The sequence below is a fragment of the Rutilus rutilus genome, assembly GCF_951802725.1.
Source record: "Rutilus rutilus genome assembly, chromosome: 13".
Classification (NCBI taxonomy): Eukaryota; Metazoa; Chordata; class Actinopteri; order Cypriniformes; family Leuciscidae; genus Rutilus; species Rutilus rutilus.
Genome location: NC_140218.1, coordinates 21,893,952 through 21,908,278, shown reverse-complemented (window position 1 = coordinate 21,908,278; position 14,327 = coordinate 21,893,952). Strand labels below are relative to the sequence as shown.

At 37.2% G+C, this 14,327-nt stretch overlaps 2 protein-coding genes across 9 annotated transcripts in view; both read left to right on the top strand.

The window, feature by feature from the left end:
- Positions 1-2,805: 2,805 nt before the first annotated feature.
- Positions 2,806-8,477, top strand: lactbl1a (lactamase, beta-like 1a). Of its 3 annotated transcripts, none has more exons than XM_084428701.1 (8): positions 2,806-2,881; positions 2,977-3,069; positions 3,332-3,470; positions 4,022-4,131; positions 4,278-4,435; positions 5,377-5,615; positions 6,520-6,625; positions 6,721-8,477. In XM_084428701.1, the coding sequence occupies exons 3-8, from the start codon at positions 3,365-3,367 to the stop codon at positions 7,697-7,699; spliced, it is 1,698 nt and encodes a 565-aa protein (XP_084284827.1). In that variant the 5' UTR covers positions 2,806-2,881; positions 2,977-3,069; positions 3,332-3,364; the 3' UTR covers positions 7,700-8,477. The 3 variants fall into 3 exon arrangements, with proteins under 3 accessions (XP_084284827.1, XP_084284828.1, XP_084284829.1); XM_084428702.1 differs by having other exon boundaries at positions 2,875-2,892; XM_084428703.1 differs by having other exon boundaries at positions 2,876-2,892; positions 3,001-3,069.
- Positions 8,478-9,493: 1,016 nt separating this feature from the next.
- eif4g3b (eukaryotic translation initiation factor 4 gamma, 3b) overlaps positions 9,494-14,327 on the top strand; it is a 48,236-nt gene continuing 43,402 nt past the window's right edge. For 3 of the 6 annotated variants that reach the window (XM_084428758.1, XM_084428754.1, XM_084428753.1), the window contains exons 1-2: positions 9,888-10,193; positions 13,779-13,869. In XM_084428758.1, coding sequence (XP_084284884.1) covers positions 10,024-10,193; positions 13,779-13,869 — 261 coding nt within the window. In that variant the 5' untranslated portion in view covers positions 9,888-10,023. Of the gene's footprint in view, positions 10,194-13,778; positions 13,870-14,327 lie in introns of all 6 variants that reach the window. The other 3 variants (XM_084428756.1, XM_084428755.1, XM_084428757.1) reach the window with 2 other exon arrangements.

The window sequence follows — 14,327 nt, the reverse complement described above, 5'->3', positions numbered from 1 at the left end:
TATCAGTTGACAGCACCCCAAGTCTTCAAGATTGGGGAAAGTCATGAAGGCGTGGCCTCAAAGAAAGAAACAGAATAAGTAAATATAATAATGATGACAGTAATATAATGGTCCGGGTACCTAACATAAACTGTTCCCCCATCCCACACCACTACAGTTAGGTGTCACACAATTGATTTTGTCAGGTATAATTAACAGCTTGATATGTTTATGTTATTAGATATGGGATTGTGTGGGCCCAATAAAACCAGCATGGAGCAGTCACAGCTTGTGCAGACAGGCTGATGGTATTGATCTCACTATCGGTTTAGACATGGAGCCCGAGGGAAATAGGAAAGCTCTCTAGCTTGCTTCAAAATCAGGAGGAAAAGATCAAATAGGATAAGTAGTTGAGTCAAGCAAACAGCCGCCAGTCAATAATTCTCTTTTTATGGCACTGATATCCACTTCATGCATGATTCATTATTGAACTGGCTTCCAGGCACATAAACAATGCAATTAATCTGATATTGTGTCAACAAGCTGATTAAATTACTTTTATAGAGGCCTATGCTTTTCCCCCCTTTTTGTGCAAATTTTCCTTTATGGGAAAAAAACAACAGAAACAGATAATACAGTATACTTGCTGCCCTCTTGTGACAACTGTTATACAAAATAATGTTCAGCCATTAAAATCACGCTGGATATCGTGGTCCCTTTTGCATGTAACTTTTAAAATGTTTTAAAAAGAAATAAAATGTGAAATATAGGCCTATGTAAAACTACTTCCTCAAAATATAATAAATAACAATCTTTCATACAAACCCAGTGTTTCTCAAACTGTTTCTGCCATTCCCCACTTTGGAGGTAGGGAAGGGTTCCGAGCCACACCTGTCTCCAATCGCTCCAACAAAATGGTAATAAACTACACTTTCATTTTAAAAACATAAAATCAAATAACAGCATTAAAAACTTTCAAATAGAGAAAATGAAAGTGTAATTATATTATCACTCTGCATGAAATAAGACTTTGTCCAAAAGTAAATAGTAGCCTAATAATATAACATCAAATTCAGAAACGGAGAAAATAAAAGTGTGGACTAGTTGTGATTTGCTTCATTTTGACACTTTGCAAACTGCATGCAAAAAAGAACAAACAAACTTGACAAAAAATAATAATAATCTTATTCACTATTTTTTTTTTTCAAGGCGACCATTATTTAGAACCATAGACAGTTGTTTAGAACGTTTCACTTTATTGTTTCCATGGTGACGCGTCATTGCTTGTCGCATGACACACCGCGCTGAATGACTGATGAGCTGCTTTTATTTTCTTTTTTATTCAAAATATTCACAAATTTGTTAGCTATAGCATGAATTATCTGATATTCCGATTGTCAAATATGTGCAAGTGGATGTGTTTTGTTGTTTAAACACCTTTATAACGATAGCGTTAGTTGAGCTAACGTTATCTTTTACTGTCTATGCGTTATATGCGCGACGGGCGCCGCCATGTTAGTTTTGTGCCACAGTTCAGAGAATCGGATCTGTTGGATTTACAACACGTGAATTAATCCACTTCTCCTGACATACATGAAAATAAGATGCCGGTGGACTGGGATAAGAATAGAGTAAACTTTAAAGTTACTTACACAGTGTGTATCTGATATGAATAAAACGTTGCATCTAATAATGGAAGAAAGGATTATCATTGCCGCTTCCATAGACGTGTATATTTTACAAACTCTAAATGTACTGTTTTTTAGTAGCCTACTTATGTGAATTTAAATGTCTGAAACCTAAAATAAACATTACGTGGTTGAAAACACTGCATAGTTGTGATGACAAGGGCTCAGCGCCAGCCAACGCAAAAGCACAGTTGATCACGTGATGCACTGACCGTTCTAATCACACACACTGGTTTGATACTATGCTCCAGGACCAGCCTACTAGGTCACACCATGGGTCACACTCACACTGGTGTGATCATGACTTTAGGAGCCATACAGGCCTGGGAGGAGTGAGCACCCTCTGCTGGCCTAACTAAAGCAACTTCCAATGAAATCTTTAGTTTTTCTACAAAGGTCTCCCTTCCATGTCACAGCCTGGCTCGAGCCCACTTAGCTTCGGTAGCGAACCAGGCTTTGAGCATGGGACGCTACAGCTGCACTGCTTCACGCTGCCTTAATAAAACGGGTCCAATGGAGGGGCAGCGCATCCTGAGTGGCTCAAAATGTACTGTATTGCAATACAGTATAGTCACAGTATAGCAATTCTCTCCCAAATATTCTGCTACTCTAACTGCGCATATTTCCTCCATTGGTCTAAGCAGCAAAGGGTGGTAATAAGAAATGTACACTTGTACACCATCTTGCTAATTACGTTTCTTTAGTAATTTAGCAATCCTACAACCACTGTAGTGAAACCAACCTTACCAGAATTTGCTATTTGCTAATTTTCCTTAATTAATGAGGTCAAATTAATAATTAAAGTGGCGATTAACGACCACATAGTCAGGACCTCGGTTAACTAACCTATTAAGACAAATAGAGTAAATGTGCAAATAGTGTTCAGCATGATCCATTAACAGCATTTTACTTTAAATATTATTATAATAATTTCTAAAAATTATAAAAAATATATTATAGGCCTATATTGAAAGTAATATAACTAAATATATAAATAAATACCAGAAATGTTTTTTTTTTAATGCATCAAACAAAAAAGAAGGTAAAATTAAAAATACATTTGTAAAATATATAAACTGATGAACAGAATGGATGTGTAAAGACTGGAGTGTGGCTTTAAAGGAGGAGATCTTCAGATTATGACGTGCTGGCCTGCAGTTGGCCGAGAGGATGCTGAGAAGTTACGGGTTCTTGTAAAGATTAAAGCATGGCTGGTGAGTGGCTGGTAAGCTCTAGTTGTGTCTGTTTTCAGCTTTATTGGAATTCCACTTTAAATGTTTTTTTTCCTTTGTCTGTTTGTTTGTTTAAGAAAAACAAGTCTCTGTGTGAATAGACGTATCATTTGGGAGATATACAATGTGGAAGGAGGAGTAAACTCTGTGGTAAAGGAGTAAACCTTGTGGTAAGACATTTGATCATTTATGCTACATGAGAATATTATATCTTACTGTAGAAAATATATTAGAATCAATGTTTTTAGTAGTACAAACTGTTTTGTTTCATCATGCTCATAGAAAATGTTACAATTATTAGTGTTTTTTTTTTTTTACACAATTCTGTTTAAGATTCAATACATAAATTGTAGATACAGTATGTATTGATGTGACTATCTTATATGTGAAGTTCAGAAGATTGCATCTGTGAAACTGTCCTTTCTCTTTAAGCCTGCCAGAGAAGGAGACCACCAGACTGCAAAGATGAAAGTGAAATGGACGAAGTTGGGCATGGTCTTCTTTCTGCTTCTCTCTTTTGTAATGACAGGCTGTTTTCTTTGGCAGTACAGGCTTCCTAAAGCAACACCAGGTAAAAATGGCCCAAATTAAAAAAGGCTACTATACTGTAGAGAGATCCAGCAAGTGATCATCAAACATCAATGAATGGATGGTGAATGCTTATATAGAAGAAATTATGCATTTTGCTCCCACAAATAGAAAATCTAGAGGTTTTTTTTTTTTACTTATAATGGGTAGAAGTGCCCAGAAAATTGGGGAACATCCTTACATTTGGCTTTTCGATCTCCTTTTGCTTAATTAAAAGTTTGCAGGAGATGGCAATGGATTACCCAGAGCTCGACATAGTGGCTTACTGTGTGCTGTAAAGCCTGATTATCACTTGGGGGAAGGGAAAAAGAACTTTGTGTAAAATACATGATTATGGACCAAACACCCACCCCCATCCTCCATTACATGTTAAATGTATATTATATGATGATAAGATATGAGTGACGGCATTATGTTATTTTCATATATCATATTTGTTGTGTTATACATACATGTGGGTCACACTAAAAGTTCTATATTTATCTATATGTTGTATATATTTGACAGCCTACATATGATCTTTTTACTTTACAGTGGATATAAGAGTTGTAAAAGAAGTGAAAGAGGAGAAGATGTGCCCTGGTTTCCCTGAGCCTGTCCCGTTAAAGCACCCGATACCTGTCCTCATGGAAGCTTTGGACAAGGTCAGAATGCTGTAGTCAAATGATGAGTAAAAATCAATGCACTTTCTGTGTAAATTCCTAGACCACTCTGATTGGAATATTAGTTATTTTCTGTTTATAAATATTGATAACCAGTTTGATAACTATTACAATATGTTGTGCTACAGGTGGATGTGCTTTTGAGAACCAGCCTTGATTCCACAAAACTGCCCGCCGTTTCTGCTATTGTAATATTTAATGATTCTGTATTGTGGAATGGTAATTTTGGCAGAAAGAATGGAAGTGACCCGAAGTCTCCTCCAATAAATGAGTACACAGTTTACAGGTGGGTTACAGTAGCTTTGCACACTTATGATTTGAGTTTGGAAGCAATAATTCTCTTGTTGCTTCGGTTCTTGGGGGCGTTTCACAACTAATTTAAGCTTAAGGAGAAATTTAACTGTCTATTCTTTTTGTGTGTGTATATGTGTACATATATGTATCTTATATATATGAAGAGTTCAGATGCAAAAGCCTCTAAGTGCCATCTGAAATTTTCTTCTAGAATGATCATTTTTATCAAGCTCGTATATTTAAGTTCAGTAATTTCACTTAAATGACAATTAATAGGTCATTTTCATTGCTATTTAAGTGAAATTACTGAACTTAAATGTACGAGCTTGATGAAAATGATAATTCTAGAAGAAAATTTCAGATGGCACTTAGAGGCTTTTGCATCTGAACTCTTCATATATATATATATACACCTTTCAAAAGTTTGCTGCATTTATTTAATCTAAAATACAGTAAAAACAGTAATATTGTGAAATATTATTACAAATTAAAATAACTGTTTTCTATTTGAATATATTTATTCATCTTTGATGAATAGAAAGTTCAATGAACAGCATTTATTTGGATTTATTAAATGTATTTATTTATTAAAGCATTTATAAAATAAAAATCTTATGTAACATCATGTAACGGTGGCCACCCAACAATACAATTAAAATGTCTTCACTGTCACTTTTGATCAATTTAATACATTATTAAATTATTTTTAGCAAAAACAATTGTTTTAAAATAATATTTCAGAATAGCGCGAGTTGTGCAAAATGGACACATTCATTGACAATGAATTCCATTGACCTGGAAAAGTTGATGCCCACCCTTTTAAACCTCAAATTTAGATAATACATTAAAAATATGTATTGTACATACATAGCTGTGTGCTCTTTTTTGTAATTTGTTTCTTTGTTGTTTATGGTTATGGTTACACTACAAAAGAATTGCAAGCCTCTCAAAAATCTTCCCCACCTTGATGCTGTATAAACTTTGGGAGGATGGAAAAGTGAATTCCCTGGATGACCCTCTGGGAAAGTATGTAAAGAACTTCACCATGAAAAACCCTCTGGAGAAAAGATGGGGTCATGACCTCAAACCCATCTCTGAAGGCATGAGCAGTAAAGAGGCTCAAGCTCACATCTCTTCAGTTACCTTGAGAAGGATGGCCAGTCAGCTTTCAGGTGAGGACCACAGTATCTGTCACTGATCTCACCGATAGATGATTAGCATGTATAAAAATAGCACATCCACTGTTCCATGTGCTGTAAAAATAAAGAAGGTGACAAAGATCAACTGTTTTTAGACTAGGAGTTTTCACGGCTATCCTAATCAGCTCTGTTATCTGCCATGGTTAAGTGGGTTTGCCACAGGACCTCTAGGATTAGACCAGAAGGAATGGCTCTAACACGTACTGTCCCCAAGCTGATGTTTATATAATGTGTCAGAAATACTGGTGATGATTATTTTGGTACACTCAATTGCATTCAGAAATAACCGTTACGTTTTTTGACAAGAAATCTACTAATAAAACTATTTATAATGAAAGACCATTTCTGCCTTAGAGTAAAACAATACAAATAAAACTGTTCCTGTATTCCCCATAATTGTGAGTTTATTTTCAAATGTATCTTACAGTTTTTACCATCATTTTTAGGATGCACAAATTGCACAATACAGCAGCATCAAATCAGTTATCATCTGGTATTAGAGGTCTTTTTATTTGTTTTTATTATTCAGTATTAGACCGATGTTTTATATTTTATTGTCAATGCTCATTTTCTATATTTTTCATTTACATTACTTATGCTGTCATTTAACCTTCAATTAAAGTTAATCTTTAAAAACATTAAGAACTTAAAAATCTCAAAATGAATCCATTTTTCATAATGCACATTATAAAGTTGCGATTGATTTCAGTTTTTAGTGTTTGCATCTGCATCCCCAATCATTTTACTTTCAAATCGCAAACAGAATGTTCAAATATCTTTGATAACTAATTTTTGAAATGGCTGATCAGGGGAAACACCATATCAAATGAATGGAAATATGAAATACTGGATATTTTGGATTCATTACTAACTACAGGTTTACCAAGGCGGCTCAGGGCGACTACTTTACTCTGGAAAGGCAACACTCAGGCTGCTGTGGATTTATTACAAGATGATGTTCTCGTGGCTGACCCTGGAACAAAGTAAGAATGAGAGGAGGTGTAAATAATTGACGATAGTAGATGCAGTCATGCACTTGTGGATTCTCTAAGTAATTCTAGTCCTCTGCTGTCCTCAGATGCCACTACAGCAACTTGGCCTTCTCCCTGCTGGCCCACGTGTTGGCGGAGAAGGTAGCAGGGATGGATTATCAGCGATGGGTGTCTGAAAATATCTTGCAACCACTGGGAATGGAGGACACCGGATTTGAAATCACCCCACAGATTGAGGACCAGATGGCAATAGGCGTTTACTCAAGTGGGCGGCCTGCACCCCTTTACGACCTTGGCTGGTATAGACCATCAGGGCAAATGTACTCCACACCTGCTGACATGGCCAAACTGGTGATGATGCTGCTGGGCACATACTACCATCAGGTTCTCCAGCCCGAAACCCTCAAAACCATGTTGACTCCTCTGTTTCGCTGTGAAAACAGTTACTTTGCAGAACAAACAGGCACACCTTGGGAGATAAATGAACAGTTAGGCTATCACGTCATACGCAAAGATGGAGATCTAGATGGTTATTCAGCCTCGATCTCCCTCGTTCCTCGCTTGAAGCTCGGGTTGGTCATTTTAATGGCTGGAACCAAACCTGAAGATGAGGATCTCGTGGCCAAGGCCTACAGTTATCTCATCCCTGCCATGGAAAGTGCCTTCAGAAATGCACCTCGTGTTCTCATCCCTCCACCGGACCCTGCTCCCTACATAGGGTACTTTACTTATAGCAACATAACGTTCTATGAGATCAAAGCAGACACAGATGGAGTGCTGTCTCTGGAGCAGTTCGGACCTCAAGTAGACACCATGGTTCCTATGAAGTACAGAAGTTTGAAACTGAGTTATCTGCAGGATAGGGTGTTCAGGGTGGTGTTTGAGAAGGAGTACCCATGTCAGCTGAAAGTTAACGCTGCCTCTGTGTCTCTTGAATCTCAGGACGGGCAGCTCTTTAACTTTTACACCTTCAACAAAAAGGGGCACTCACCAGGTTTTGATGTCCCGGGGTTAAACACTTATAAAGTCGCACGGATAACCCGCAAACCCATTTTCAGCAGTTGAAGAAATCATTTGATCATGCTTTTGATCATATGAAATCATTTGATCATGAATTGTTAAGTAAGGTGCTCCTTTTGATGAAAGTGTCAAACTCAGAGGAACTTCAACCTTTGCTTGTGTTCATTTTAATAAATATTTGCCTCAAGATAAGAGCTGAAAGTATAGAATACTTTGTTTCTTATTTTTATTGTGACAATGTTGAAAATGTACATTTTTATGTAGGCTATAGTGTCTCTTACCGTATGATCGTTTGTCCCTTTTCTTAGAGGAATATTAGTGAACAATCAACAACCATCCATTCATTTGTGTGTTTCTGAGAAGCTTGAACTGCATGTCTTAATTCAAAGTAAAGTGTGTGCCTTTCCTAAGCATTTGCACCTGTGCACCAGTTTCCAAAGTACCCAATGTTGAGTTTTTAAATGAGTTTAGAATATACTTGTCTTTAAATGCAGTGTAAATGGGCCACACCAAGGACGATAACTATAAGCGTTCTAACTCTATGAGAATGATGATATTGACACAAAGGAACAATTTCATTAGAATCACTTTCAGAATTATGTTTTCCAGCTGATGAATGATAAAAAACATTGACAACCAATCAGAATCCCACAGCAGTGCACGCTTATAATAAACAATGTTCTTGTGCGTTAGTTTGGACACTAAAAAGGTTATTGCTATGGTTATATTTATATTATTGGTCTTAGTGTGAACGGGCCTCATTTTATCCCCTTAATTTTTAATGATAATGTAAAAAATCTATACACTGTATATGCAGGCTACTAAACAAATAAAATTTAAAAAATTATAAAAAAGTGTGTCCCCACATTGGTTTTAATTCATACAAATAAATAAAATATTTTGCTTCATCCCCATTTGTTTCCCCATTCATCCATTTGTTTCATTTGAAATTTGTACGATTTCAAATATCGTACGTTTTACTTCACTACAATTCTGTCAAGGTCCTTGAGAAGAAAATCTCCAGTCAGGGGATGATTTTGGTTGCAAGGGTTGCATTTGGTTGGAAATAAAAGTTTGACGTCGGAACCCGACGTCGGTTTGACATCAGAAACCATTGTGGACGTTATTGAGTACCCTTATTCAATCTCACAATCAATCCCACTGGAACTGTGCTCTATTAGAATAAATTTGATATTGATATGAGGGTAGGTAGGCAGGCATAGATTCAGAGGCATAAGGTACTAAGTATTACAAACAGTGCAACAATAATAAAACAATGCATTGACATTTACTTTCGATATAAGTACTTTTAAAAACAAGTAATTAATTCTGTACTTTTACTTAAGTAAAAATCGGTCTCTACAACTTTAACTTGTAACGGAGTAATATTTGACCAGTAGTAGGCCAATCTGTACTTTCACTCAAATAAGGAAGTTGTCTACTTTGTCCACCTCTGCCTACTAATAAATAAATAGGCTACTATTGATTGCGATGGAGCTCACATTCTCTATGATGTTCCTTTTATAGAAAGATAACATGTGTATTTAATTATAAGAAAGCTTTTTTTATTACTAGCCTTTATAATGATTATTATTATATAAAACAAATTTCATGGGCTGAAATGCGTGTTCAGCTTTGGACGCAAGATGTCACTGTAACATCACAAATCGGGCCAAACCGCTCCATAAACATGGAAAGGATTACATATTTTATATAGGTATACAGAGATGGCATTCAAAATGCAAGTTTTATCCAAAGTCATTCTTTTAGGCTGTTACATCGTTTATACTGATCTCCTTGGCTCACATCCAAGTAGGTTATGAGTTCCGGACCCCGCATTCCGTACTTCCGTATACACTCGTTGCTAATTCCACTCTCCGAAGTTTTACGAAAACACCCGAAGTGAACGAACGGTCGGTCCTGTAGGACTACTGGAGGCGGCCGCAGCGCCATGTTGAACGGAATCATCACACTCCGTGGAGATACTCTCGTCAAAGAGCAGTTGTAAACAAGGTGTTATTTATTTCCCAAAAGGGGCACACCTATCAAGATCGCCCTGGCAAGAAGAGGCAAACTAGATCCTCGGAAACCCCGGCCGGGGAGGGGGAACAGCCCCCAACCTTCAGCAATGAAGATAAACCACAATAAGCGCTAGCTGGCTAACTTCAGCCTGCTATTCTCTCAATAAGCTAGCTAGCCTGTTAGCTCAAGCTTTTCTATCGGCTCAGACACCGGCAAACTGCTCCTGCAAGGCCAGGTGTTGACGTAACTCTCCAGCAATATTTTTTTTACGTGCACTGTTTAGCCGCTAGCTAATTTATTTGTAAATATCTGTAAAGCCGTGCGTTTTTTAATTTGTTTTATTTGCGATGAGTTTGCCGCCGAAAGCGGTGCCGAAACCAGCCGCTGCTGCCGCCGCTGGACCTGGAACCGGAACCGGGCCGTCACCCTCGAGCCAGCTGCGGGCCACCCTGACCACAGTACCGCTACCGCCGGGGACACCGGTGGCTCAACAGCCTCCGCCAGTGCCGCAGCCACAGTATCCTTCTCTGAAAGCATCTGGCTCCATTACAAATATGTGTTTTTCCCCCCTCCAAAACCTAGTGAGCTCAGCTGCCTGCCTGGACAGCATTTCTAAACATCTTATGGATTCGATTTGATGCGCATATAATGCCAGAAACTGCTGTCTAGGCAGGTGGGTCACTCACTAGGTTTTGACAGCGTTAGAGTGTGTTGTACTGTGTGCCCGCTAGTATTTGCACAGCTTGCTGGCAAGACTAAATGTTTGGTTTGGTTGTGATTTAAGTCCGGTTTTGTTTCTTGTACATGGAGGTACCAGTGCAGTAACAGTGTTTATGTGACTGACTGTCAAAAGCCGAGCTGTCAACACTTATTTTTCCATGTCATTTAAAAAAAATAAGATACCGCATTTAAATTATATTAATTATTATATTAATTATATTTAGATCATTATGTCGTGATTTACTCACTTTTTATGTTGTTACAAACCCTTATGACTGAGTAGGGCTAACTTTTGCGAAATACATTATGTCACCATTCACTTTCATTTCATGTTTTTCCATACAGTGAATGGTGACTAAGAATCACAACGATTCTGATATGAGAGTCATGAGAGCGAGTAAATTATTCATTTTTTGCGCAAACTCTCCCTTTAAGGCAAGACACCAAAGGTGAATGAGGTAAAAACAAACAAAAAACGAATAGATATCACCATACTTCCCCTGTTTATTAAAGGATTGTACATATTTTGTTTTACAAGTTTGCAAACATATTTATAACAATATCCACTCAATCATTTTGCATACAGAACAGAAATCTGAACATTGTATAAAGCCAGGTTCAAAATTCTTGTTTCATTTTGTTGACATATTACAGTAAAAATATTTACAGATGGGGTTTTCGATATCTCTTTTCACTTCATAAATCAGAAAATACTGTCAACAGTCAGAAAAAAATAGTCTTTAAAGATATGTATTGTAATTTAAATCTATAGATGCAAATATATAAAGTGTAATAAAAGAAGCAACTATGGAAGCAAAATAGCCCAATATCTAAAAATTGACCAATGCGTTTTTTTTGCTTGTAGTGTCTTCTAATAAGATTGATCTGGCTGCCCACATATACCACAGATATCTGTTCCTTACAGTAAGGTAGGGTGAGCAGTGTGATATGTTTTCCCATAGAGAGAAACTGTTTTGCTTGCCCTCAACGTCTTGTTTATATTTCTTAATGGCTCTAACAGTCAACTCCCTTCTGTTGTAACTGTCCAAGTCCTTCTGTCAGCATCTTATTTGCTGGACAATCAAGTTTTTTTTTTGATTATGGGTTTCTCTTGGGTTTTATTTTTTTATAATCGTGGGAGATTCCCCAAACGCATTTACAGTTAATACTTTCTGTTTCTTTTTTTGACTATAAAAAATTCATCCTCAATGCACTGGTTGCATTTACAAGTTAGCTGTCAGGAAATCTGCTTGCAAACATTTGCATGTTGAGAATGATCTGCTATAAACTCTAACATGAGATCAAGCAAATCAGTAGTTGATCTCTTATGTAACAGTCAATATTTGCATTTATTGTTTCTCATTATAGCACTCTGATTTAAGCAGGAGTTTATTTAGACGATGTCAGCGTGGCTGAGGAAACCTGTGGAGTATCTAAAGCAACTGAGGATGATTTTGAAGTGAAACAGAGAAAATGAGACATTGTTATTGCAAATGCATATCTGGGTAAATCATACTGTAACTGTAGCACTAAAAATAATCTGTAACCTACAAACCGGTTGAAACTGTGGCTGTAAAAGGGTGACGTGGTTGTGGAGCGTGATGAGAATACTGTCAAAGTGTCTTGGCAGCGTCCCAAGGGAAAGTTAAAATGAGTAACTAACAGCTGTTGTTTCAGTAAACTGTACATTATCTCTGTTTGAACTCTCTCGGTGTGTATGTGCCCGTGGTGCAGTGGAGGAGGAAGGGCTTCCCCACCCTCATAAGTTAACAATAGCCTGGTTGTACAGACAGAACTGAGGCAGCACGGATCTGCTGCTGGGCTGGAGATGGAAGACGCATCTCCGTCCTCTGCGCTACAGCAGCATGTTAATACACAATCAGCTTCTTGTGTAGGACAGTTTTGCTGCACCTTTTTGCAGCACGGATGATGATGTTCATTGGTGCGAGAACCTCATTTCTTAGAGGAATCGCACGGAATGACTCCATCATTCAAAATGCACTGTTTATTCAGTAATGTGGAGTATGGTTGATTATATGGAGGTACATACTATATAAAATAGTATGGTTTCAAGTACTATTTATGTGAATTTTGCATCGTTTTCTGGCGTGGCTGGAGGTTGTGAGCTCATAGAGGAACAAGGAAACACTGAAAAATGAGTTGGAGAAGAAGAAATACATGTTTCCTTTAAAACGTTACCTTGTTTTTTTTAAGACGCATGTGGAAAAGAGAGCAGGGATTGACGCTAGCCGTTTTAACAGTGCAAATGTGAGAGAGTTTCAGGTCATTTGATGCATATTGTGCCCAGAACTGTGTTGTCATTATGTTGATTGTTTTTCAAGCCTTGCAAATCTAAACATTTACATTTCTGTGATGTATTGAATATTGTTTTTAACATATTTAAAAGGTACATATTTTGTTGGTATAATAACCGATGACATTGGTGTTGCTAGCACCGTGGTCTGCTGTTTGAGCTACAGAAATGTCAATTCAATGTGTCACTTTTAAATAATAACTCAGATTAAATCAAAAATTAAAATTAATTTATCTTAATTAAAAAGCATGTTTTCATACATAAATCAGCATAAACATTCCAAGTTCTGGATAAATGATTTGTGACTCATCTATCATTTAGAATGTTTGAAAGTAATACAGTAATTTATGACCGTTTTTATGAGAGTTTATAGTTATGGTGGAGTTTCTGCATATTATAGCTATTTCTAGCTATTCATTTTTTATAAATAAATTGATATGGATCATGTATATTTAAAGATATAATTATATATTTCTTTCTGACATGTACGCTACCGTTCAGAAGTTTGGAAAAAATAATACTTAATACTTTTATTCAGCAAGGCTACATAAAATTGACCAAGCCTGGCAGTAAAAACGTTTACATTATTACCCAAAATTATATTCTATGAATTACATCTATATATATAGGCTATAAAAAAAGAAAAGTTATTTTTATGTTGTAATATTATTTCACAATATTTAGTTTTTACAGTTTTTTTTATCAAATAAATGCAGCCTTGGTGTGCATAAGAGACTTCTTTAAAAGAAAATCTTACAGAGTCCCCAAGCATTTGAACTGTAAAAAAAAATGTTTTTATAGGGTCGGTGAAAATATTGGCAGGGCAAGCAGAAGAAAAAAAATAAGGAGAAGATGAATAATACGGATCGGTCATGCAGAACAGTTCTAGGTTATATAACTTTGGAAAAACAAGCTAATTAGCTAATTTGCATGTGGATAAATGTGATCGGCTTGACTCTGTCACCTCTTTTCTTTCTGATGTTACTGCGCTTGAACAGTTTTCTTCATGCTTCATGTGTGTTCTCCCACCTTGTTGCTGTGTTTGGCCTTAAGTACTTTCTTCCCCAGAGTTTTCCTTAATATCCCCCCTAGGTTTCCAAGAGTGCCGCCTCCCCTGGATGAGCGAATCTTCCCCCAGCCCGTCACTGCGGTCTACAGTGTGAGTTGAACGATCCATTCTCCTTCTTTACATCTAAACCTGTCATCAGGCGGCTTTACCTTAGATTATCTGAAGCCTGCCCCTATTTGCTGCAGTCATTTCTAAAGATATGACAGGTTCTTTAAAGTATGCTTTATAGAAATGAAGCCATGTCCGCACATTGTCTGATTGCTTGGACTCCAAGAGCCGTGACACACCAAGCCGTCGGGTCTTCGATGAATGTCTGTCAGGCTAGTTTTTGCAGTGTCCACATGTCGGTACTAGTCTGGTTCACGTCGGCGTCTGTCCGCATGCTGAATCGGCGTCTGGGCCATCAGTGAGAGAGATCGCTCTGATTGGCGGTTCAGTTTAGCGAACGAGAATGAAAGCGAGAAAAGAAGTCAAGACGGCACACACAGAAGACTCCAGTATGTAAATATTTTCATAACAACATGAGCCTCCTGGAATGAAGAAAGTGA